The 24,316-nt window shown below is 41.9% G+C and overlaps 1 protein-coding gene across 1 annotated transcript in view; it reads left to right on the top strand.

Annotated features, from left to right (window-relative positions):
- Window positions 1-1,441: 1,441 nt before the first annotated feature.
- GLCCI1 (glucocorticoid induced 1) overlaps window positions 1,442-24,316 on the top strand; it is a 113,555-nt gene continuing 90,680 nt past the window's right edge. Inside the window, exon 1 of the mRNA XM_084785925.1 lies at window positions 1,442-1,574. Within this exon, the coding sequence (XP_084642051.1) occupies window positions 1,547-1,574 (28 nt within the window). The 5' untranslated portion in view covers window positions 1,442-1,546. The remainder of the gene's footprint in view (window positions 1,575-24,316) is intronic.

The raw sequence follows: 24,316 nt of genomic DNA, 5'->3' as shown, positions 1-24,316 counted from the left end.
AGTGAGAATGACTGAAAATGAGGTGAAAAATTACTATGCAGATTGTTGATGGCTTCTAATTGTCTCAAAAGGACTTTCCGTAGCAGACAAACCCCATTTAAATAAATACATGCACAGCATTATAGACATACAAGGACTGTATCTGAATCACACACACACACACACACCCATGTTTTACAACACCCTGTTTCATAAAATACAGGAACACCAAAGGACTTGACAAACACTCCTTAGGTCAAGGGCCTCGGGAGGAAAAATTAAGGCTGTGTTTGCTCTTTGTTCAATGTTGCATTGTTCCTGGGTCTGTAAGCATGACTTTAGAGACTCCACCAATATAAACATAAAACTACCTAGTTATGAGCCTGTGTTTACACAGTCAGGATCAAAAGCACAGACAGTCGGGTTCATTTGCATTTGCTTGCCAAAATGTCTTGATTTTTTTTTTTCCAGGAGCAAGAATTCATATTATGATGCCATTTACTCTCAAGGTTAATTTTGATTTACACATTTTATAAAAGGCCCCTATTCTTTCCAGTGTTGCTAGCACTTTTCTTTTCTTTTGAGGTGATTGTTCTTTTCTAAGGAACTGATTGTGTGGCAGATCGGCGGATCATTGCAGGGAGCACAGATGAAAAGCCTGTTACTCCAAAGGATTAAATTACAATTCTTAGTGAACCATTGCCAAGCTATTTTTTTTTCCAAACCAAGGGAGGATTGGGAACAAGAACTGTTAAAGCTAGAAAATGGGTGGGCATGGATGAATGGATGAGCAAAAATAACCATACTGCTGACTGTTATTCCATTTTCTTCAAGTAAAATCATGAGGCAAATAAAAGATGATAAAGTCTATAAGATATCTAAGTGCTCAGGGGCAGTAAACATCTAAATCTGGAAAGAAGTTAAGATCAGGGATTCTTACTGAATTCTAAAACTTCCAGGGGAAACAATGCTGTGATGGTGGATGCACACATTAATACATAAAAAGAATTCAAAGTCAACTTTGCTTTAGAATCTTCCAGGCTTATGGGGTCAGAAGGCCTAACATTTGCAAATTGCTTGAGAGAAAGCTCTCTTGGGAAGGGTAATAGATTTTATGAGAAGGGGGAAGCAATGAAAAGGAGCCCTGGTTTTAAAGCAGGATTAGCACATTCCCAAAAATCTAATTGGAAATCACAAGGAGAAGGAGTTCTGGTTGAGGCACCCGAGCACCAGGAAGTTAGAACCTGGGAGCAAGCAGGATAAAGACATTTTGGAAGCCACACTCAGAGGCAGAAGCAGGCAGGTCTCTTTGAGATCAAGGCCAGACAGGCCTACACAGTATCAGGCTAGCCAGGGCTAGACAGACCCTGTATCAAACATGCAAACAAACAAATGAACAAATAATCTAATGTGTGTTTGACTAACCAGGCTGGCAGATCTTTAAGAGAGGGAAAGAAAAGTTCACAAAAAGAGACGTTTCCAAATTCATTTATGCAACGTGTATTGGTGAAGTGAGAAGAAGACAGGGGCTGAAGTTCAAAGTTCCAAAATTGCCCCAAATTATCCCATGTTTCAGGACCACACCAAGCATGGTGGTAAGTGCTTCCAGTGAAAAGGATGGCTGCTATGCAATCCCTGCCTTCTGAGCGTTTAGAGGATTTTGGACAAAAGAGAGATAACTGTAGTCAATGACCACATTACAGTGACCATTGGAAGCATATGCTAAAAGGATATGTCACACAAGGGAAGCTGAAGAAAAGCAGAAATCAAGAACGACACTGAGAAGGAGGTATTATTTGAGTCGAGTCCTATGAGATACACATCTCAATAAAACAAAAACAAAAAAACAAAAAACCAAAAAACTAAGATTCAAAATCTAAGGTGGATGCAGCCTGCCATACTCTGGGAACATGGGTCAGGAACAGCAGAGATGAGGTTGGAGAATGGTAGGGTCTGACCCGGAAGGGTATGTGCCAAGGGGTTTGACCTCACCCAGGTAAGTGGAAGAGTATTGCCAGCTTCGAAGTAAGAGTGTGACACAGTCACATATGTGTCTCAGAAGAGAAGTTCTGGCCATGAGGAGAAGGGAAAGGAGTGAGTCTGCAGAGGGAGGCCACTGAGGTCACAATAGAAAAGAGATGTGAAAAGAGTCATGATGTGTTGGAGGTGGGACGCAAGACTTCACCAGGTCTTAGATGTTAAGGATGAGGAAGTGGGGAAACAAACATGTTGCCCCACTGCAATAGAGAACACTGCAAGCAGGAAACATCACTTATGCCATAGCATGGCAATATTGGGGGCAGGGGCGCAAAGGAGACCAACAGATCTGTGGTTATATTCTTCTTCATGTTGTGGAGAAACTTTAGTCAAAAGAAAACAAAAAAACAAAAAACAAAAAAAAAACCCAACCCAGTCAGAACTGAATGTTCACAGTGTCTACCTCTTGTGCCCTTGAAGAGACTCAAGGGGGTCAGAAAACATTCCACTGGAATTTTACTTAATTTTTAACTATTACAAAACTCTTTGTGCAGTAGAGTCCAACAGCATACTAACTTGTCCCTGGGGTTAGCTCTCTGGGTGCAGTTCTCAAAACAAATGAATTTCCTTCTCCTTCTTTGTGGATACAACAGTATCCTGAGATCACAAGGCAATTGGCCTACACACTCATCTTTTAAAACCATTCCCCACAGTATGTCTCTGTTATCAAGGAAATCCTGGCACTATGCAGCCAATAAGAAATTAGAAATGCAAACTGGCTGCTGAGGCTCATGTAAGGTAATTGTCATCACTGTCCCCAGTTTTTATTTTTAACTTTTGGTGTTTATCAAAAAAAGCCTTGCTTTTCCATCTCATTAAATTGACATAATTGTGACAAATTTGAACATTTAGTAAAAAGTATATATTCACTCTTACATGGGTGGTTTTTGAGTCCTTCTAAAATGAAAGTCTATATCTGAAAGTGTTTTTAAAATTCCTAAGTAGGAAGAATATTCTACTACACCATTGCTCCTAGATTTATTTTTTGGACAGCTTATCAAGTGTTCAGTATGACCTCTTCTAAGACTCTAAAGTGATATAGCCCTCTTCTTCCTGACCTTCACTTCTTTCTTTGAGCTGGAGGTTTATGCAAGAAGCTAGCAGCAACAATCTGGCTTTGGGTCATAATACCCAGCCAAAATGTCACATGTCCTTTTTTTTTTTCTTTTTTTTTTTTTTTTTAATTTCTCTTAACCAAAATGTCAAAGCACAGGAATGGGTAAGCTGCTCTGAAACCTAAACTCTGAGAGCACCTAGTTGCTAAGGTGAACATCTGTGACTCTGTGTCGTCAGCATTAGTAACAACTCACACTGTCATGCTTTTGCTGTGAAAACAATGATCCGGATAGTCTGGCAGAAATGCTTTTTAAAGCAGCTAACATTTTTGTGGAAGAATAAAAACATATGTTAATTCAATTTACATTTATTTTATTAGTTTATATAATCTTATCTAAGCAATCAAGTCTTCTGTCACATATAACTTTTTAATGTGTTATTTGAACTTCATCAACAATGTCTTGATTAGGGCTCAAGCACTAATCAGGACCACCACAAGTATTACTGGTGACTTAAACATCTTGCATCCATCATAAAGAGTAAGCAGGACCATAATGAGTAATCACATTAGCATAATTTTAAAATGGAATACTCAAATAGCTTCCCCCCAAGACTTGTAGTAAAACCATACGCACAATAAGATTGAAACGATTCATTACACCATGGGCTTGTTTATATTATAACATATTTATGTGCCTGGCAGAATGAGACCATAAAACTGCCATTAACAAGCAGAGGGAAGAAGTTGTGCTTTTTACTAAATCATACCAACTTAAGATGAGCATACAGAAAAAGTAGTGCAAGGAAAGCCTACTATTTTGTTTTTTCGTACTTATAAGAATTATGTTTATTTTGTGATTGTGTGTGTGTGTGTGTGTGTGTGTGTGTGTGTGTGTGATGTTTAATCTTCTGGGAGCTACTTCCACCAAGTGGGTCTTGGGTATTGAACTGAGGTCTTCACACTTGGCCACAAAGTGCCACTGAGCCATCTTGCCAGCCCTCAAACATTTTTTAAAACAGATCTTTCCATTAATCTGTACTTTGCTAGTCTCACTCAAGCTATAAATAAATTGAGCAATTTATCAGCCAGTTTTTGCCCTTAGAGCAAAGCAGTGACTTTGCAGGTAGACCCACTGCCCAGCACTGAAGCACTTAGGTAAGGGAAATTGTATTGTTAGAGAAAGACACAGCCAAACATACCAACCAATCAATAGCCCCTCCTCTTTTTCCTAGTCACTTAGAAATCTTTAGTACTCAAATTGTGTATTCACTGGTTTTCTCTCAAGACCTTGAAATATCTGCTTTGGGACTGAATTGCTCTGTTAAAACTTAGTTACTGAGTTCAGAGCTGGATGCTTCAGGAACAGCTGTAAAAACAACAAAACAAAAAACCATTTTTTTTTTACTTCATAAGAATTGGTAAGAAAAAAATAAGAAATGAATCTGATGTTTAGATTGCAATTGATGAGTTCTACCACGGAGGAACTAGCAGGCAAGGTTTCCTGGAGTGATGACAGCATGGATACCTGGAAATGACAAGTTCACTGGGTGAAAGGCCATTCAGTATGGTATTTCAGGCAAAGAACAGTAGCTAACATGGATGTTTAAAAACTGAGAATAACTCATACTCAAATTCCTAAATAATTGTTAATTATTTCATGAATTTCAGTCATTACGAAAAGTGTATGAAAAGATGAAACTAGAAGGCGTTTGAGGATTTGGAGAGGAGCCATCCACATGGCCCATTCCAAAGCCCAGGGAACATCCTGGAAGAAGGGCAGAGAGAAGGTAAGAGCCAGACAAAGGGAAGAGGATCAGGAAGCACTCCCTTCTAGCCAGGATATGGCCGTTGTACCCCTGAACTCACAGCGTGTGGCTGCCTGCGCAAGGAGGGCACAAAGTGAACGCATCAATATTCCATAATGGCTTCGGAAGTGGCTCTTGAAGCCTGACCCCTCCCTGGGGGGATACTGGCAGTTGGTGGCTGCTTGTGAACGCAGAGTCCTTGTCCCAGTGATGGAGCCACTGTGAGCTGCCCATGCCCTAGTGGCTAGCTCCACACCATGCTGGCAGCCCTTGTTAAACTCAGTCACAAAACAAAAATAAAACTATGTGATAGGAGAGAGACTTGGAGGAAGAAGGAGAGCTGGTGGACAGGGGAGGGAGATAAGCGATCCGTAGTTGTAGTGTAACTGAAACCTCTGTGGGGGGGCGTGAGGGAGGAGGGGAGGGGAGGGGAGAAGAGGGGAAGAGAGAGAAGGGGAGGGAAGAGGAGAGGAGGAAGACAGAGAGAAATTACCAAATATTAATTTTTTAAAAATTAAAGCTGGTAGGAATCTATCAATGCCCAAGCGAAACATGATCTCTACCCTCAAAGAGCTTATAGTTTGGTAGGAAAAATAATTTAAAAATTAAAAAAAAAAAATAGTCACCAAAAGATAATCCACATAACAATGTTCAGGTTCAAAAAACCCAGTGGAGAAAACACAGGTTCTGGAAGACAGTAACAGGAAGGCTCTGCTCAAAAGGGGTCAGGACAGTCCCCATCTGGGCAATGAGATCGGGGAACAGCAAGGGTCAGATCCTGAGGGTCTGGCACACATCAGGAAGCAGAGATTTTTATCTCCGGTCTTCTCCATGTTTAAAGGTTCCAGGCAGTGGAGAGACGGAGTCAGCTTGCTGTTTCTGAGAAGCCTTTCTGGCTGCTGTACAGAGCAGGGACAGGAACAAGAGAACAGATAGGGAGACCAGTTAGATGGCTTTTCCACTGCACTGGGTGAGAGTGGATGTGAGTGCTGGAATCTCTTGGCAACAGCAGCATTAGGCAAAGGGGAAGTATGGTCAAGTATTTAAGGACCCTTTTGGCTTAAGCACTGACCCATTAGAATGGCTGTTGGCCTGGGCACCAGAGTAGAAGTGCAGGCCTCTGCAGCGCCAGGCTATAGCCAGAGGTGGAGCAAGGATGACAGGGTCTCGGGCCAGCTGTTCATTGTAATGGTAGAACTATTCAGTATTTTCCCTAAAATGCAGCTAGCCTGGGAAAAATTAAGGAGATAAATAGGAAAGAGAAAGCCTGTATCTTAGTAATGCAAACAGAAGCAAAGGGGGAAGTTAGAGTTTAGTCTCTGGTTTCTGTTGGGGCAACGAGGTAAACTAATTTCTGTATTCAGTAATATTTCATTACCATTTTGTGTTTAAGACATCCAGAGACTTGGCATACAAGTGGCATTTTGATATAGGAGTAAAGAACTGGGGAAAGAACTGAGCTGAAGAAATAAACTTGGGAACATAAAGATGCCATTTAAAGTGACAGAACAGATGAGGTCTCCTAGGGAAACGGCAGGGAGAGAAGCAACAGACCCCAGGCAGAGCCCTGAGCAGTGCCAGCACTCAGTGTTTGTGAAGAGGAGAAGCATGTGATGACTTGGGCGTAGCTGTTCCTGTAGGAGGCAAAGCAGTCATGAGAGCTCATGGGAGCTAAGAGTGGAGAGCTCTCCAGAAGGATGAGGGAGTGGCTGGCTATGTGGAAAGCTGTGCAGAGATTAAGAAAGAGCGAACTGAAATCTCTCAGGGAACTAGCAACATGGAGATTGTGAGTGACCTTGATAAGAGAGCAATTTTAGTGGGTGGTGAGCAAGGAGGTCATACTGTCCAGCCCTGAAAATAAATGAGAAAGGAGGCAAAGGCATGCATGGATTCTTACAGTGATGTGGAATTATTATTATTATTATTATTATTATTATTATTATTATTATTATTATTTTATTTATAGAGAAGATGGTTGTACAACTTTAATTAGAAATGGGGGAACCAGTAAGCAATCTTGATAGATCCTAAGAACCAGAAAATTGGAAGTGCTTCCTACCTTTACAAATACAATTTTATTGGAACACAACCATTCCCATGGCATCTATGCATTTCTCATGATACAACAGCATAATTTAGTAGTTGTGAGAAACCTATAGCTCACCAAACAATAATATTCTCTCTCTGAACCCTTGTAGAGAAAGTTTGCCAGCCCCTAGCTGAAGCTAAATGTTTCATGTCCTCGCCCACTTAATTGTCTCAGGAAACCAAATAATACATAGCCACATGCATGCATACACATGCATAAAAATACAGTGCAAACAAATGAAAACTGATTCTCTAGGCAGAAGTGCCACAGGAATCTTCTCAGGTCAGTTAATCAGGTAAAGACAAATGGCTGCTGTGGTTTGCTGACACTGTGCCTCTGTTTCTGACAGTATGAATAATCACACTTAGTTGACTACTACAGTGATAAGAACTGTGCCTTAAGAGTGACGGGAAGGAACTAGACACTGAACTAGAGATTTGCCTGGATCAAGAGGTAGCAGATCTATTTTAGGTCAGATAACAGAAGATCCTCCGAGTGTTGAGTTTCTATGGAGCCATGCTCACTCTGCAGGGACTCGTGTTCCTCTAGAATTGATGGGGAAGGCATGATGCGTTGCGGATGGACAGGATAGCTGGGTGGCAGGGATCAGTCCATGCCCAAGCCGTGCGTACTGTGAACATGAAGTCACAAAGAGGCAATTTGTAGTCTGACAGGAGAAAAGCGCAGTCTCAACTGCTCTTTATTTGTTGTGATGAAATAGAGGGAGATGGCGTAAATAGTTGGAACTAGCTCATCCCACAGGGTCAGGACTAGGAGGTGGCCTACTAAAAAGTAGGTCAGAGCAACAAACCAAAAATCATTACTTTTTACAAACATAACTGAAATAAATAAGCATACGCACACCGCACACCACACACACATACCACACACACACACACACACACACACACACACACACACACACACATACCACACACACACACACACACACATCCTCCATTTACCTATCTTTTGGCATAAGAGTGGGGCTTTGCCTTTGAGCACAGAGCGTTGCTCTTAAATGAAATATACATTATAAACATAATAAAATATGAAGGATGTGTTTCTTTGAGAGGAATCCTAGGTTTCCTCACTCATCTTACACAGCTGTATCACTCATAGTTCTTCATTTTTAAATGATTCTCATAGAAGTAGCTCTTTTCATATTTCATCTATTTGCATAATATCTAATAAAAATCACCTCATTTTAATCACAAAATCCAAATGTCATAAATGATCGGGGGATATAGCAAGTGCTTTGAGGAGCATTCAGTTCCTATCAGAGCAGCAGCCTTGTTGCTTCACCCGAGGTTCAGGAGCGTTATAATAGAAAGAGAAAAGAGCCAGTCATTCTGGTAAACTCAGGAAAGAGAGTCAGGTTAAAAGTGCTTGTCATCAAGGGTCATGCTAGCCTCTTATGGGCCCCAGCTGTGCCCTTTGAGTCACGGACAGAGCTGGCAGCAGGGCTGGGTCCCCTCAATACTGCCTTAAGTCAGCTGTCCCAAGTCGTCCCACTCTAGGGATCTGGGAGGATTGGATGTTGCAAACCATGCAGTAAACACATTAGCTTTGTTTGGAATGTAGTGCACAGAATAATAGATCATTCCTACGAACACTGTGGCTTCCCGAGAGGTGTAACTTTGAAGAACTGGCCTGGCTTCTTGTACAACAGATTGAACTTTAGAAAATGCACATACAATTCTCAGGCTGCTGGCCTTGCAGACAGAGACAGTAATACCTCAGTGAGCAAATTTTGGCACCATGTCACTGGTAACTAAAGAAGGATGCCCCAAATAGGTAGAGATGCCTGTACAATATGAAGGTCAGGAATGCGGGCTGAGATGTAGGTCAGTTGGTAGAGTTTTTGCCTGGCGTGACAAGGTTGTGGGTTCAAATCTCAGCACTGTATAAAGCTGGAATGATGGTACATAGCTATTATCTTTGCACTCAAGAGACAAGAACAGGAGGATTAGATGTTCAAGGCCAGGCTGGGCTATGAAAGACAAGTCTCAAAAAAAAAAAGTCAGAAATCAATCAAAATGATAGTCATTACGATTCTGAGAGATGACTGAGAGAGAGAAATTTATTTACTAATTTATTTGTAATTTATTTATGCTACAACTGGCTCATAAAAAAATTACCCTATCCTATACTGTCAGCATTTTGGACTATTGTTTCCAATAGTTTGAATAATAGGTAATAAGATAAACCTCCTAGAGTTAGCTATAAATCTACTAAATACTTATATATATTTATATTGAGCCTTTAACATTAGAGGTTGATGGGGCCTAAAGGTCCAGATACCGTGTTTGAGATACTTAGATAAGACCCCGAAAGGCTACATAATGTGTTCAAGGACCAAAGGCAGTTAGGAGTTTAGGAAGCCTATAACCTATGCCCAGTGTTTCTCTAATTATAACAACCTCATTCTACATGATTTTTTGATAAGTTGGGGGCTATCTGAATAATAAATTGGCTCACTGCTCAAAGCTGTATTATGCTCGCTGAGTTTGTGCTTTACACAGGGCACTTAGAGGATGGCTTGGCTTTGATCTCCAGCCAGAGCCTTAGCTGGGATCAACTGAACGCTCACACGTTCACTGATTGATGCTACCTAGGGCTCACCTGAGTCTGTGGGCCCCAAGCACACACCATTAGCCTTTCCACATTACGCCTTCTCACAATATGGTGGCTGGCTTCTGAGAATGACCACCGCAAGACAGAGAAGCAAATAGAAGCCATTTTGCCATGTATGAGTCATCATGGGAGTCACGTGTGTCTTATACCCGTATGACTGTCATCATAAAGACCCTCCCAAGTGCAACGGAAAGGGAGTTGACATCTCCATGTTGGAGAATCTCACTATGTAGCTTGAGCTTCCCTTAAACTTATAATCCTCTTTCTCAGCTTCCTGGGTACCGAGATTATGAGATGCAGTTCTAGACTTCGCCTCTTGGTAGAACTTGTAAGGTCCTGGCAGAGCATTTGGGATAACCGTTACTGCGTTGTCCCATTCTAAAATTACAGTCAGCTAAAATTAGAACTGAAGGCAACCTTTGCTAGAACTCTGCAGGTAGAGAAGAGGCAGTGGAACTAGCGGGGCCGAGAGGCCTGCTCCTCCCCACTCCGCATCAGCAACTCCTCAGGCTGTACTTACTACCGACTGAACAGGAATAAAGCATTTACCTCCACATGATTGAAGCTCTTATTTCATTTAACTGTCTAGTTTGGTCTACTGGAAATAATGTTTACAGAATAAATCCCAGGCAAAATGGACTTCACAATGAAAAAAAAAGAAAGAAAGAAAGAAAGAAAGAAAGAAAATTACTTTAAATGAAGAAACTAAAAAAGAAATAGTTTGTGTACTAGACTATAAAGAACAGATCAATAAATATTTCACAGCACAAAGCAATGGGCATAAACTCTGACCACAGAATAAAGCTACAAATTAAGAACAAACATTTAAACATAAATTTCCTACTCACTTGGAAACTTAAAAATACCTATATAGTCTTGGGCATAGAGAGGGAACTATGATTACAACTATAAATTTGTAGAAAATAAGAATAATGAAAATACTACAAATCGAAAGTCATGGGATATGCCTACAGCTACATGTAAGGTGTATATCAAGAAATGAGAGATGAGAGCGGCAGCGAAGATTGATAAAGTATCTGGCACTGGCCGAAGGCTTCCTGTGTATCAATACATTTAGTCTATAGGTGAATACTGCTGTGCTCATTCTTGTTTAACCAAGGAAGAGATTGAGGCAGCAAATGGCCGAATGAGTTGAGCAAGATCATGGACCTCGACCCCAAGCGATGCTCCAGGCCTTGGCATTGGAACAGAGATGCAGACCTGGGTCCCACCCTCTTCCCTAGTAGCTTTCTTTTGCTGTGCAGAGTTGGAGGAACAGAAGTACCTCATCCTACTCCACTCATGGCCTCCCCTGAGGTTGAAAGGCGAGGATGGCCTCATGACTCCTGGGCCATAGTGAAAGCAGAAGTTCCATGAGGCCTTCTCGGATGGCGCCCCACGAGGGAAGGAGAAATTTTGTTACTACCAGGTTCTGTGTGAAGTTCAGACTTCCCAGATAGTGTCCACTCACACTGGGGAGCAACATGGGTCTTTACTGCTCAATAGGCAGTCTACAGAGCATCCTCTCATGCCTCCCTAGCAGGCATATTTGAGTATGTCACAGCCTAGCAGAAGGTTCAAGTCTGGTATGAATGGGACAGAGGCCATAGGTGCTTGTTTGTTTGTTTGTTTGTTTGTTTGTTATTCTCTGTGGTCTTCACCGAAGTAAAATCTAGATTGTCTAAGGGCTTTTACTTTTGTAGGCTGATCTTTTCCTGGCTCTTTGGCAAGGCAGAACGAGCTTTTGTTATGACCCCTTTGCCTTTTAAGTGTTCAGTTTGCTAGCTTATTCTGATCAGTTTCTAGGATATATATGCAAATAAACAAAAAGCCAAAGGAGTTAGCCATTGGGTTTTCCCCAGCATTCCTGAGCCGCCTGCCTCCTTCCCATCTCTCTATTTTCCAAGCTTTCCCCATTTCTCTTGGTTGAAGCAGCAAGGACAAGCACGTCTGTTCCCTATTCCAGAAGCAGAATTGCCTGTCATGTTTTAAGAAATCTGACAGCGAGTGCGTGCATCCAGAGCAGAAAGAGAAGCATGATGGGAGAGCATTATTTATAGTAATAGGTGTGGGAAAATGGTACGGGATGCACACCAGCTTCATAAAGGAGGATGCACAAGTCATAAAGGAGAGAGTGGAGACTAGATCACAGATCTCCAGGGCCCGTGGGTATAGTGAGTGCACACCAGGTTCACAAGTCATAAAGGAGAGAGCTGAATTAGATTACAGATGGTTGATGGTACATGAGGAAGGTCTCAGGTATTAGGTTCGGCTCTCAGTCAATCAATGAATCAGGAAGGAAGAAGGCCAGGGAAGGCTGGTGATTTACAGGAAAGTGTGAGCATCTTGCTTTGAAGGCACTAAAGTGATTGGAGAGAAACAGTGAAACTGTGGGAATACTAAAGCCACAAGACTTTAGGAGGAAACGAGTCAGTTTAGGTCATTATTTCCTTCCAGATCTATGTATAGATTGGAGAAATAGATTTCACTCCAATCAATCAATCTGTCAGGTTGGATATTAAAGAGGTATAAGGGCAGAGAAAGTTTGCATCAGGAGCGATAAGATGCTGGACTAGAACATCAGTCCAATGACACAGATCTGCTCCAGAAGACATGATTTACACTGGATTTGCTACCCGGTGACCCTGTATAGATTTTTAAAAGGTAGACTGTAAGTATTTCGAGTAATTGGATCTGAACTCTCAACAGGGGTGACGAATTGCTAAATAGGAACTGGTCAGGACAGGAAGTAATGGCTATGGAGTAGACATTTGAAACTGAGGTTAGGAGTTAAAACAGGTACTGGAATTTAAAACTTTTAGGGTACAATGTGGGAGTATATAGCTGAAGTGCAAAGGGTGGAATTCTAATGAAAAGCTTGATTCGTTTACCAATTCTTCCACGGAAAATAATTTTAATTTATGAACAATGCAAATATGTATGTGTTTATTTATTTTAATATTTTAGTAGTGTGGGTAGAAATTAGGGTCTCATGCATGCTAAGCAAAAACTGTGCCTCTGAACATGGACACCAGCCCCATCAAAATACATTTTGAAATGCATTCATTACCTAGCAACAAAGCCAAGTTGAAATGAATTCAAGTCAAAGTTCTAGGGACATGCTCAGGTCACTGATGTTCTTTTGCATTGACTACTTTCAACATATCTGGGTGTTTTGAGTTCCAGTTTTCATAGACTTAAGATAGGCATAAATTATAAAGCTCAGAGTCAAATCAAGCCAAAGAAGGTATTCTGAATTAACATCCTCTGGCGGGGGTTAGCCCAGGCAATAAATGACCTGAGTTCAGCTTCCAGAACTCCTGGTTAAAAAAAGAAATCTGAGTGTGGTGATGCAGTTTGTTACCTAAACACTGTGGAGGCCAAGACCGCTAGAACCCTTGGCTTCCACGACAAGTCAGTTCTAGTCTTCCTGGCCTGCTCCAGGGTACTGAAAGACCCTGTCTTTAAAAAAACGTAGACGGCACCTGAAAACTGACACCTGAGACCGTACCCTGTCCTTCACATGCCTGTGCGCGTGCGCGCGCGCACACACACACACACACACACACACACACACACACACACACACACACGAGAGAGAGAGAGAGAGAGAGAGAGAGAGAGAGGGAGAGAGAGAGAGAGAGGAGAGACAGACAGACAGACACACATACATGGGATGGGAGAGAGAAAGAGACAGAGCAATCTGTATGAAGCTCAAAATAATATACTAAAAGTGAAATTATCCCCCACAGGACGCAGCAAAGAAAACTCAAAATGTGGCACTGGGAAAAAACAAGAGAAAAACTTCTCTGGAAGTTTCTAAGTTCAAGCCAGCCTAAATCTCACTTCCTGGGTGGTCTGAAAAAATGTCCAGCTGAGAATTCAGTTTAGAGTAGCCTTCCCTGGGTAGTACCCATTGGCATCTGGCAGGAACAAATGCAAATCCTCCTTAAATGAACCCTCCAGTATGGGCTTCAAAGAGTTCCCATAGAAATACGAACCCACAGTTAAGGAGAAGAGGCACTGTAAGTGACACCCAGTGCAAATAACAAGTGGCTGAATGACACTCCCCGATTTTACTAAGAGAAAAGCAGACAGCACAAAACTTATGCATCCTTTATAAGGCTTGCAGAAACCACAGGATCATCATTTGTGGATGATGAAATGTTTTATAAAGACAGTAAAAGAAAATGTACATAAGTTAGCATTCCTTTAAAATTTAACTTAAAAGGTCAATATTTTGAAAATGCATTTCTCTATATAAGTATGTGCTTTACCATAGAGTTACACCTCAGCCCCTATAATCAATAGTTAATAAAACAACATCATAGCATTTTTTTTTCTATGTTAGGAAGTCAGAGCTGGCAAAGGTCCTGAGACCAGTTTAATAGATTAAGCTACAAGTCTATAAAAAGAATCCATTCAGCAATGAAACATGAGATACAGACATACATGTGCTGATATGAGAAGACAGGTCTCCTGGGGGAGCGGAAGGGAGCCAGTGCGGAGTGAGGCACTGTCCCATCTGACACGCCCTCTGTACAGGAAGAGGGAGCATGTAGACAGGCCTTGACTAGGTAGCAGGCACACCAAAAAGTTAACGATGCTGAATTCAGAGCGTGGGCTACTGTGATTATATATACATATGGTTTTCTTCCTGATTTCTCCTATTTTTCTACTAGGGACATGCCCCCCTCTTAAACAAGTTGGAGAAAAAATAAGAGAGAATAGGAAAAACTAGAATAAATATAGCTATGACATATATGGGGATGGCTTCCACAAAACAGGGTTAGTACTTGAAAAAAAATGACTGCATTCTTTGAATTGATTTTTAAAAAGACAACAGTAAGTGGTGTGTGTGTGTGTGTGTGTGTGTGTGTGTGTGTGTGTGTGTGTGTGTGTGTGATCTATGTATGTATGTATATTCCTCAATACAGCCTGTTCAGGCTGTAATGTTACTTGTATATATGTTTTCAGGGCTGACCATTTGGTTTTGAGAAACCGGTTAGTGTACTCTACCCTAGGAAGGCTGTTTCTCCCCGCTCAGCATTCACTAGCTGCCTGTTGTTGTTTGTGTGCTGCTGAGCCCTCCTGGCCTTCCCCTTGTTCATGTTGGCATGTCTATTCCTATTGTCTCTGTTTAGCTCATGTTTAGGAAGTCGTGTTGCTGAGACTTTATAGACGTAGCTTCTGACATTACTAGGAGACACACTCTCAGTTCATGGTACGCCAGCATTTACAGTCTTTCTGCCCCTTCTTCCACAATGTTTCCCGGGCCTTGAGTGTGGGAATTGTTTTTGTAAATACATCCACTGGGACTGGGTTCCACAACTCAGCATTTGATTGGTTGTGGATTTCTAGAATAGTCTCTGTCTGTTATAGAGAGATGTTTCCCTGATGAATTATGCGAAGTATACTTATCTGTGGGCATAACAACAAATATTTAGAAGATAGTAAAGAAATTATGCTAGTTTAGTAAAGTGGTAGTCGTAGGTCTACCTCAAAGATCTATGACTTCACTAGTTCTCGGTGGTTGGCCGTGTTGCTAGGGCCAGGCATGATTTCACTCAGGGGCTTAAGTCCAATTAGTGAGCTGTTGGTTACTACCACGAGATTTGTGCCACCGCAATGCCATGGTGGCCATCGTGCCATGCTATTGTATCATAGCTGTAGAATCATTGTCCTTTTTTAAAATGTATGAAGCAAATACAACGAAAAACGTGACGAATCATTTACTGTCGAAATAATGGCTGTTTAAAGGTAGATGCCTTTTTACCTTAAGTATTCCATAAAAAATTTTTACATAAGTTAAATAAATGTAAAAGAAGAAGGCATTATAAATAGGAAGGAATGCAAGAACTCTGTACTAGATTTAGAATGGCGTGACTTACTAAGGACTCTTGACTGCTGACCCATTGCTTTTTTCTGCTTTCATAACTCACTGATTTCCCTCTAACACTTGGCCTACTCCTTCCCTCGTACCTTCACAGGATCACCCTCTTCTCAAGACTTACGTGTTTGAGCTCCTCCGGGCTCTCTCCTTCCTTACACTAGCTCCTGAGGTATTCCCATACCCGTGTCGAGTTCCAGTTCCTGCCTCTATTCAGGTGACTCACAATTTAACCCCAGCTCAACTATTTTTACAATATCAGTATTTTATTTCAGGCTCCATGCAGGCAAATGGTGGCACATTCTAAATGTCTCAGTTGAGATCAAATGATGACAGCACACAGGATTTCAGGAAATGACCGTTGCCTTAATCATGAAGGAACTTGGAGGTAGGAATTATTGAGTGGGAGAGCACTGTGGTGATGAGGACGAGGAGACTGGAAGAGTGACATGGGAAAAGGGAACGAGAGACGATGGGGAGGAGAGAACGCAGTCTAGTGATACCATGGGGCCAATGGCTCTGCTTCATTCTTCCCTTCACTCTTCTCTGTCTCTTACTGGCTGCACCTAACCAGAAGTCAAAAGACAAGGAAGCATGTTGCTCATGATGAGGATGGTGTTGATTTGGTCTACCCAGAGCTGTTGCTCTGAACATAGTAGCAGAGAGAAGACTGGCTCTAAGTAAGCCAGAAGAAGACATCAACCCAGCTGTAACTTTCCACTCTCTTCTTCTCTAGGACAAACCAACCTCAAAAAGCTCAAAACTGATCTCATAAAATGCTCAAAACTGATCTCATAAAATGCTCACTCCATAGACTTTCCTCTAAAAAAAAAAATTAAGTAAAACACTAACAAAATCTCAAAACACACTTTTTAGTAATTTCTTTTTCTTAGCAATACAAGTTATATTCTTGGATTAAAAAAAATTACCTATATATTTAAGGTGAAGAGTTGTTTTTATATACATAGTAGTGGTGAGAATATTAAAGTTAAGCAAACCAACCTGGCCACACAGCTACTTATTTGGGGTGTAAGTGTCAAAAGTAGCTAGAATCTACTCTTTTGGCAAACGTCTCAAGTGTACTGCAATATTATCTAGTGTAGCCTTCATTCTAGGTCATTGGATGCTATCAGTGTCAGGGCTGCGTTCTCATAATTATGTAGGGATGAACTGGAGTAGGGCAAGAGGAGGTATACATAAATCACCATAGAGCCTACACGACGAGAGGAGATAATATTAATAAAATGAACTAGAGAGCATTGGTAAAAATGGAGAAAAGTGGATAGAACAAACCAAAGAGAAAAAGAAAGTCCATAATACTTGAGATTGGATTGGCTGCTGAAGGTAACGATAATGTGGCTTTCACTGCAACAGGTTGAAAGGTTTCCTGTAGACTTTAGGAATCTGTGACCTTACCCATCCCATGTGCTCAGCATCCTGAGCAGACCTTTCCAGATTCACTTTATATCAAGCCCCATCTAGGGTCTGCTCTGAAGTTACAAACTCTAAAGCCCCCGTGCTTCCCGTGTTTGTCTCTGAGAATGATCTCTGCACATTCTGCAGAGCCCCACAGTCTGCAATGGTCGTTCCTAACTACCCCACTCCCTTTTACCATTTAGAGTTTGGGCTCTGCTTCCTCAGGCAGCTTCCTCTGATTTTCCTAGTTAAGTCTAATTGCTCTATCAAAGTCTCATATACTGTGTACTTTCCTATGTATGATCCATCCAACAGCAACTCAGATCCATTTATATGGCTTTGTAGCTAGTGACTGACCTACATACACTTCTCTGTGGGATGTAAACTCATGAGGACAGAGACTGTTCTATTAAGTTACTTAGTGCCTGGCTTGTAGGTGTGTGTGTGTGTGTGTGTCTCTGTGTGTCTGTCTGTGTGTGTGTGTGTGTGTATGCGTGTGTGTGCGTGTGTGTGTGTGTGTGTGTGTGTATGAATAACAGTAAAAGCAATGACACATCGCAAAGAAAAAATGCAGATAAATTCAATAAAATTAGAATAGAATTATTTTCTCCATACTGAATAAAATAAAGAGAAAAACACCAACAACTATCTTGGTGATATAAAGACACACACTGTCCGAGTTCTTAGGGTGGGTCTGGTCCCTTGGGCCAGTACCTCGAACCCCAGCATTTGAAAGTCAGAAGCAGGAGGATTGCCACCTGAGTTTCAGTCCAGTTTTTGCTACATAGTGAGTTTAAGTTGAGGATATCTGAGCTTTAGAAAGAGACCCTGTCTCAAAACAAAGAGGAAAAACAAAACAAACAGACAAACCCCCACATCAATAGTAAAAATATTGACAATTGTTAATAGTAACTGGCAAAACCCAAACAAGAATCCCCAGAATCAAAATAAGTGTGGCTACTGCTTGTAAAATTTAGAACTGTAAATCAAGCTGACATAGTCACTGAGGATATGAATTGGTAATGTGGGGTGGAGGATAGGTAGGGGTTTTGAGCAGTGTCCCCTCTACTGCTTTCGACTTTTTTTTTTTTTTGAGACAGATTTTTTTTTTACCAAACCTAGAACTCACCACTTGGCTGCAATGGCTGTCCAGAAAGACCCCAGGTTCTGACTGTTTTGCCTCCCACACTGCTAAAACTGCTGCCCTGTTACCTTTACACACATGCTATAGAAATGAACCCAGGTTCTTGTCCACTGAGCCATTTCTCCAGCCCTGGAACTTCATCACCTCATGTAATAGAAGCACAGAAGGACCTTTCTCAGGATTCCAAATGGTAGCCAGAGCCACCAGAGCCTTACTACACCCCTCAGAGAAGTGGTGTTTCTTCCCCAGTGATGATAAGGAAAATATTTCTCCTCAGCTTCATCTAATCAATTTACTACCAGCTTGGGTCAAATCTCCTGTTAGCAGAGTACCAGACTAGTAATCAGCTAGCCTGTAGGAACCTGTGCTGCTGAGCTGGGAACTCTAACAACTAATTAACCTAGTGTGGTCCAGTGATGTAACCTAGTGTGGTCTAGTGATGTAACCTAGTGTGGTCCAGTGATGTAACCTAGTGTGGTCCAGTGATGTAACTTAGTGTGGTCCAGTGATGTAACCTAGTGTGGTCCAGTGATGTAACCTAGTGTGGTCCAGTAATGTGACCTAGTGTGGTCCAGTGATGTTCTGTCTTTGGATCTCATCTCATAATTTCCTGATTCCCTGACAACTCCCTCGGTTCTCTTTCTGTCTTAACATGGCCTTTCTGAGTAATCAGCCACCTAACAATTTCTGCAATGTCCTCTCTGAAAACAGGTCTCTGTGTAGGGTCCACTTTTTTTTTTCAACCATTATTTCAAAGTAAAAAGAAGTAAAGTCTCTGGTTCTACCAATTTGAGCTAGCATGGGGGGAGGGCGGAGGTAATGAGGGACCATTGCATCTGAGGCCTCCTTTTAAAGACAGAAACAGATCTTTCAGGTGGATGAGCTAGGAATAGGCATGCCAGTAGCACAATCCACACGGTATTCCAGGAACTCCAGCAAGCCAGCAAGCAGTTCAGCTTGTAACTAAACTGGTCCTGACCAGACTAGTAAAGACAGCAAAGAGGCAGGCAGGAAATGGCTTCCGTTGATTTCAGCAGCCGTGTACCTCAATGTGCCAGGCAGCTGTGTCTCTCATTGGCCACAGCTGCTGAGAGCAGCAGGATGAGGGTTGACCTATATCTGTCCTCTCTAGGTCAACCCCTGAATTTGTTTGTAGAAGCTTCAGCCTTCTAGAACACCGAGTTTAGCTTAAGCCCTACCTTCGTACCATGATTTTATCAGGAAGTGAGATATCCCACACCTGTGAAGAGCTGACATCTGGAGGCCTCCCCAGCCGTAGCTTCTTTCGCTTTGTTTCTCACCGCCTCTCCCTCCTGTTACCCTCTCACTATTTTTGTTCCGCACCCCTGCCTCCATCATTCTCCGGGTGAGAGGGGCCGTGATGGTCACAGCTGTGTGCCTTCTAGCAAGCACAATGACACCAGTTGTGTGCCTTCCCAGCCCAGTGTCCGTCTGACCATGCCGTACCCATTCCTTTCAGTTGCAGCCGTCATCATGTCATCATCCCAGGTGTGCTCAAGCCGGCACCCAAAGGATGCCCTTCTGGGCCACCCCGGGTTTTAGGCTGTGTCAGTTGATTGTTACAGCTGCAGCTGTAAACAAAATTGTTGTATGCACATATGCAACACATTAGTCCCTGAATTTCTACACAGGAATTGCTTCTTCATTGTTTCAAATGGCAAAGTAATTTATTTTAATTTAATTTATTAATTTATTTAGATTACATCTCAATTGTTATCCCCTCACTTGTATCCTCCCGTTCCTCCCTCCCTTCCTCTTTCACCCTATTTTCCTCCCCTAAGTCTGTGATAGAAGGGGACCTCCTCCCCCATGATATATATGGTCACAGCCTGTCAAATCCCATCCTGGTAACCTGCTTATCCTTTCTCTGAGTGCCACCAGGCCTCCCCATTATGGGGTAGTGGTCAAATATGAGGCACCCAAGTTCATGTCGGAATCAGTCCACACTCTCTACTCAACTGTGGAGAATGTCCTTTCCATTGGCTAGATTTGAGTAGGGGTTCAATATTTAGTGCATGTATTGTCCTTGGTTGGTGCAGTAGTTTGAGCAGACCCCCGGGTCCAGATCCACCCATCATGATGATGTTCCTATGGGTTTCTAGGACCCTCTGGATCCTTCTATTTCCCCGTTATCCCATATCTCCCTCACCTGAAGTCCCAATAGGAAGCCCCCACATCTATCCCGATCTCCTGGTAAGTGAAGACTTTCATGTGGCAAAGTAATTTTAAAAGAATAGACTTTAGTCTTTTTTCTAGATTAGAGAGCCATAGATTTGAATTTTTACTTTTGTAGCTGCTATCCAAATGGGATACAGCCTCTTGCCCTTTGTCTTGGATCTGGATCAATATGAGCATGTTGCCTCAGGTCTCAATTGGGAGACATGTTTTCTCATGCTGATGTCACAGTGTGAAACTAATCCTAGTCAGTTCCATCTTTGCATAAAATCATCAGGAATTCTATTTGTGCCACAGGATGTGTTTCCATTACCTGTGATGATTTCTTCACTGCCTCTTTATCATAACAGTGGAGAAGCTTGGATAATGGAAAAATGATTCCAGCGACTCGGGCCCCTGTGTACACAGGCTACATCACAGTAATTCGAGATAGGAAGGACCTATTAGGCCATCTCGGTGATTCTCTGAGGGCACGTGGAGGTTTTGCCCTCCACTGTATGCCTGGCTAATTTTTAGTGCATCTTCCAATTGTAAATAGTGTGAGAGAAGGGGGTTCTGGCTCTCCCTAGGGGATAGCGCCTGACAGTCAATAATAGACCTCTCCATTAAGGCGTGTGACCAGCTCTGCCACCTTCATCATCTGTATTTTGACTTTCATTTCATTCACTCCGCCTCCTGTCCCCTTGGACCACACTAAATAACTTCTCTCCATCCATGCTGTTTACACCCTCCAAGTATTCCTGTCCATGGCCAGTGAGGCAGTCCCTGATGGTTAGCCCCTGGTGGTCATGCTGAGCGACTTCTTTCTTCCATCTTCCTCTGGAAGGCAGTCCCTTCAGGCTTATAAATCATGTTTGTTGCTTTGCAGTGAAAGTTCACCAGTTTCTCAGTATTTGGTCTTATTTCTTTGTCACCCAAACTGCTCATGAAAATCCCTTTGCTGTCTCTGTTGCCGGAAGAGAAGATGATGGTGGTGGAATCTCCGCTTTCAGAAAGCGGGGCAGAGCTTTTCAGCTCGGGAGAGTCTCACAGCTCAAGGCGATTGCTTTCGACTCCATTTCTTGCTGGGCTCATAGGAGTCCCATGTGTGTTTGGAGACAGGAGTGCTTGGTGTGTATGTCACCAGGCCAGCTTTGGTTTGGGAGGCACATTTTTAACTGTTAGTTGTTTAAATCATATGTTTCTGCCCATATAAATGTCTGGTTGAAAAAGCCTTCCTGAACTCCCTCAAAAGATTGCCACGATCATTTCTGTTAATAATCCTCTTTACAGAGGCTGAACTGGCAGGCAGCAGCAGCACCTGGTACCTCTGCTAAAGGGAAGCTCCTTTGCTGCCAGACAGAACAAGCCCTTTACCTTGAAAGAACAGGAGTGGTACCACCACAAAGCAGGAGACACAAAGTGGTTTTGGAACACCAGTGTTAATGGTATTCCGTCTGTTTCCTTTGCAACTCTTTCTTCCACATCGAAAGCACTGGATTTAATGAGGCCTGGCCTAATATGCTCGGTGACCGTGTTTGAACAATAATGATAACACCAGCATGGGCTTACAGACTGTTTTCTAACCGCATCATCCTATTTAACAGTTGAAACCTTGATGGAAAGGGGAATTATCTTCACTTACCAGGGAGGCTTAGAGAGGTTTTGTTATCAGTTTCACAAATAGCCAATAAATTCTCCCTTGAGTCCTTTTCGTTCTCCCACTGAGATGTTTTCTGAACAATTTGTGACGAGCATGTTGGTTGCAAATGTCCCTGAAATGCTGGGGTTGGCATTTTTTTTCCTGGGCTGTTCATTGGGGAAAGTAGAGCAGCCTTGACTTAGGCAGTGTTTGATCTGAGCCCTGGTGTTTATCAATTGGATAATTAAGCTGTTATTTGATGACAGCAAGAGTATATTATATTAAATTTATAAGCCATAACCTGCTATCTTGTTCTAAAGAATAATGTAATAATATTGACCCGAACTTAAAGTGAGCATATCTCTTTAAACACCCATTCAGACCTTAAGAGTGTCTGTCTTCTCAGCAAAGCCAGTGAGATAATATGCACCTAAGATAAGAAAGCACAGAGGTGTATTTCAACAAATGCTAACACCATGATTTGGGGAAACCAAGTACCAAAGAATCTTTGTTTATGTTTGAATAATATACAAAGCAGAAATATAGTTTTATACCCAATATGGAGTTAGGGAAGTACAGTATTCTAGAATCACGCCGCAGGCTGAACAAAGGAGGGCGTTTTAGTTAGTCTGTCACTTATGCTCACGTAGCACTTATCAATATTTTCAACTTGGGATAAATGCATTTACAGCAAGTGAGAGGGAGGCCTGTGCCAAAGTAGCCTTCTTCTTTATGGTATAAAAGCAACGTTCGGTGGAAAGACTCTTCAGCTCTAGCATTTCCAACAACATTGTTGGCTGGCTGGAGAAGGCAGAGTGCACATGTGCACATCTGCTGACAATACCGAAACGTGCGGAGTCATTCTGCATCTGCTCGTGGGCCCCTGTGGTCTCACACATGGCTCAGTGTACACTGGACTCTGGCTTCAGTGGATGGTACCTGTCACTTCCCAGGAAGAAATGATGAAGCAACTGTATCCTTGAAGATGCATCCTTAAAGATGTCAGCTTTAATTTATAACACTCATTATTTAAATGTTTAAAAGAAAAATCCTCTTACTCTTTTTTTGTAACTTATAATGCAATTGTATGATACAGTACATGTTTTTTGTGCCTAAATTTAGAAAGATAGATAATGAAAAACCTTAATAATTTACATGGAACAGTAAAGGCTTTGATAAGCTTTCTAAGCTTCACATAAGCATCTAAATAGTGTGTGTGTGTGTGTGTGTGTGTGTGTGTGTGTGTGTGTGTGTGTGTCTGTGTGTGTGTGTGTGTGTGTGTGTGTTTGTCTTTTGAAAAACAATAGATATTGGTACTGGGGATATGACACAGTGGTAGAGTCCTTGCCTAGTGTGCAAGAGGTTCTGAGTTCATTTTCCACTACTTCAAATAAATAAATAAAGAGTAGAAGCATGAGCCAATACAGTGCTGGTGTTCCGTGCTACTGAGTCTCTGCTTTGTTTCCTTAAGATTGCTAATGCACTCAGGGAAGAACTTATGTTCTTTGGGTGTTTACTAAACAATTTAAGGAATTCGTCTTCATTATATGACTCTTAAAGGGTCTAGTTCTTTTAAAAAAAGTCTAAGACAGCTCTTTAGAACCAAGGCTGGTATGAATTCAGACCATTCTGAACTTTTTTTGGAAAAAAAAAATCTCATCCATGGGTCACAGCACAGTCACAAGTCTCGAGTCCAGTGTGAAGCAGCCAAGACTGACTGGATCCAGCTCTCTGAAGCTTAGTGGGTGAAGCAGAGAGACCAGAGTGAAGCCAGCCAGAGATACTTCAGCTCTTCGCATCTCCCAGTATCTCTTGACAGAGCTTGCCACCTGTGTCTCCACCTGTGTCCCCACCTGTGTCTCCACCTGTGTCCCCAGCAGGAGGTCTTCTTAGAACCATTCTTTAGTTGTTTTCCAGGTAGCTCTTTAGTTAACTCTCAAGTACTAAACCATCTAGAAGGTCCTCTGGGCCCTAGGCAAAAGTTTGGGGTTTAGACTGCATTGAGAAAGCTCATCAACTACTTCATCTATTTGAAGGAACGTTCATCAAATCTAAGACACCGTTACAGATTGTCCCATCATTTAAGGTGGAGTGAAGAAACTTATACTGTTAACTGAACACACTGTTCATTTTAGACCTTATCCATCTTTCAGAGGTATTAAAATGTGAACCAGTATCTTATAGTAAACGAACTGCAGCAATTTGCTTAACACCTACACATTGCATAGAAAATATTCAGTCATATTTTGTGAACAGATTTTTCAGTACTCAGTACATATTCATCTGTGTACAGAAAAGTTCAACTTAAAACAGGACTCTGACATTTTATTTATTTACTTGTGCATTAAAATAAAGGCAAAATGCTCATATTTTGACATTTATGTTTGTGTAGAGTTTTTTTTAATGCCTTCCATTGTTTTTTTAAGAGAATAAAAAGCCATGCTG

The sequence above is a fragment of the Acomys minous genome (assembly GCF_964271855.1).
Source record: "Acomys minous genome assembly, chromosome: 6".
NCBI classification, from domain to species: domain Eukaryota; kingdom Metazoa; phylum Chordata; class Mammalia; order Rodentia; family Muridae; genus Acomys; species Acomys minous.
The sequence above is the reverse complement of the archived record's forward strand: the minus strand, read 5'-3'. Positions and strand labels throughout refer to the sequence as shown.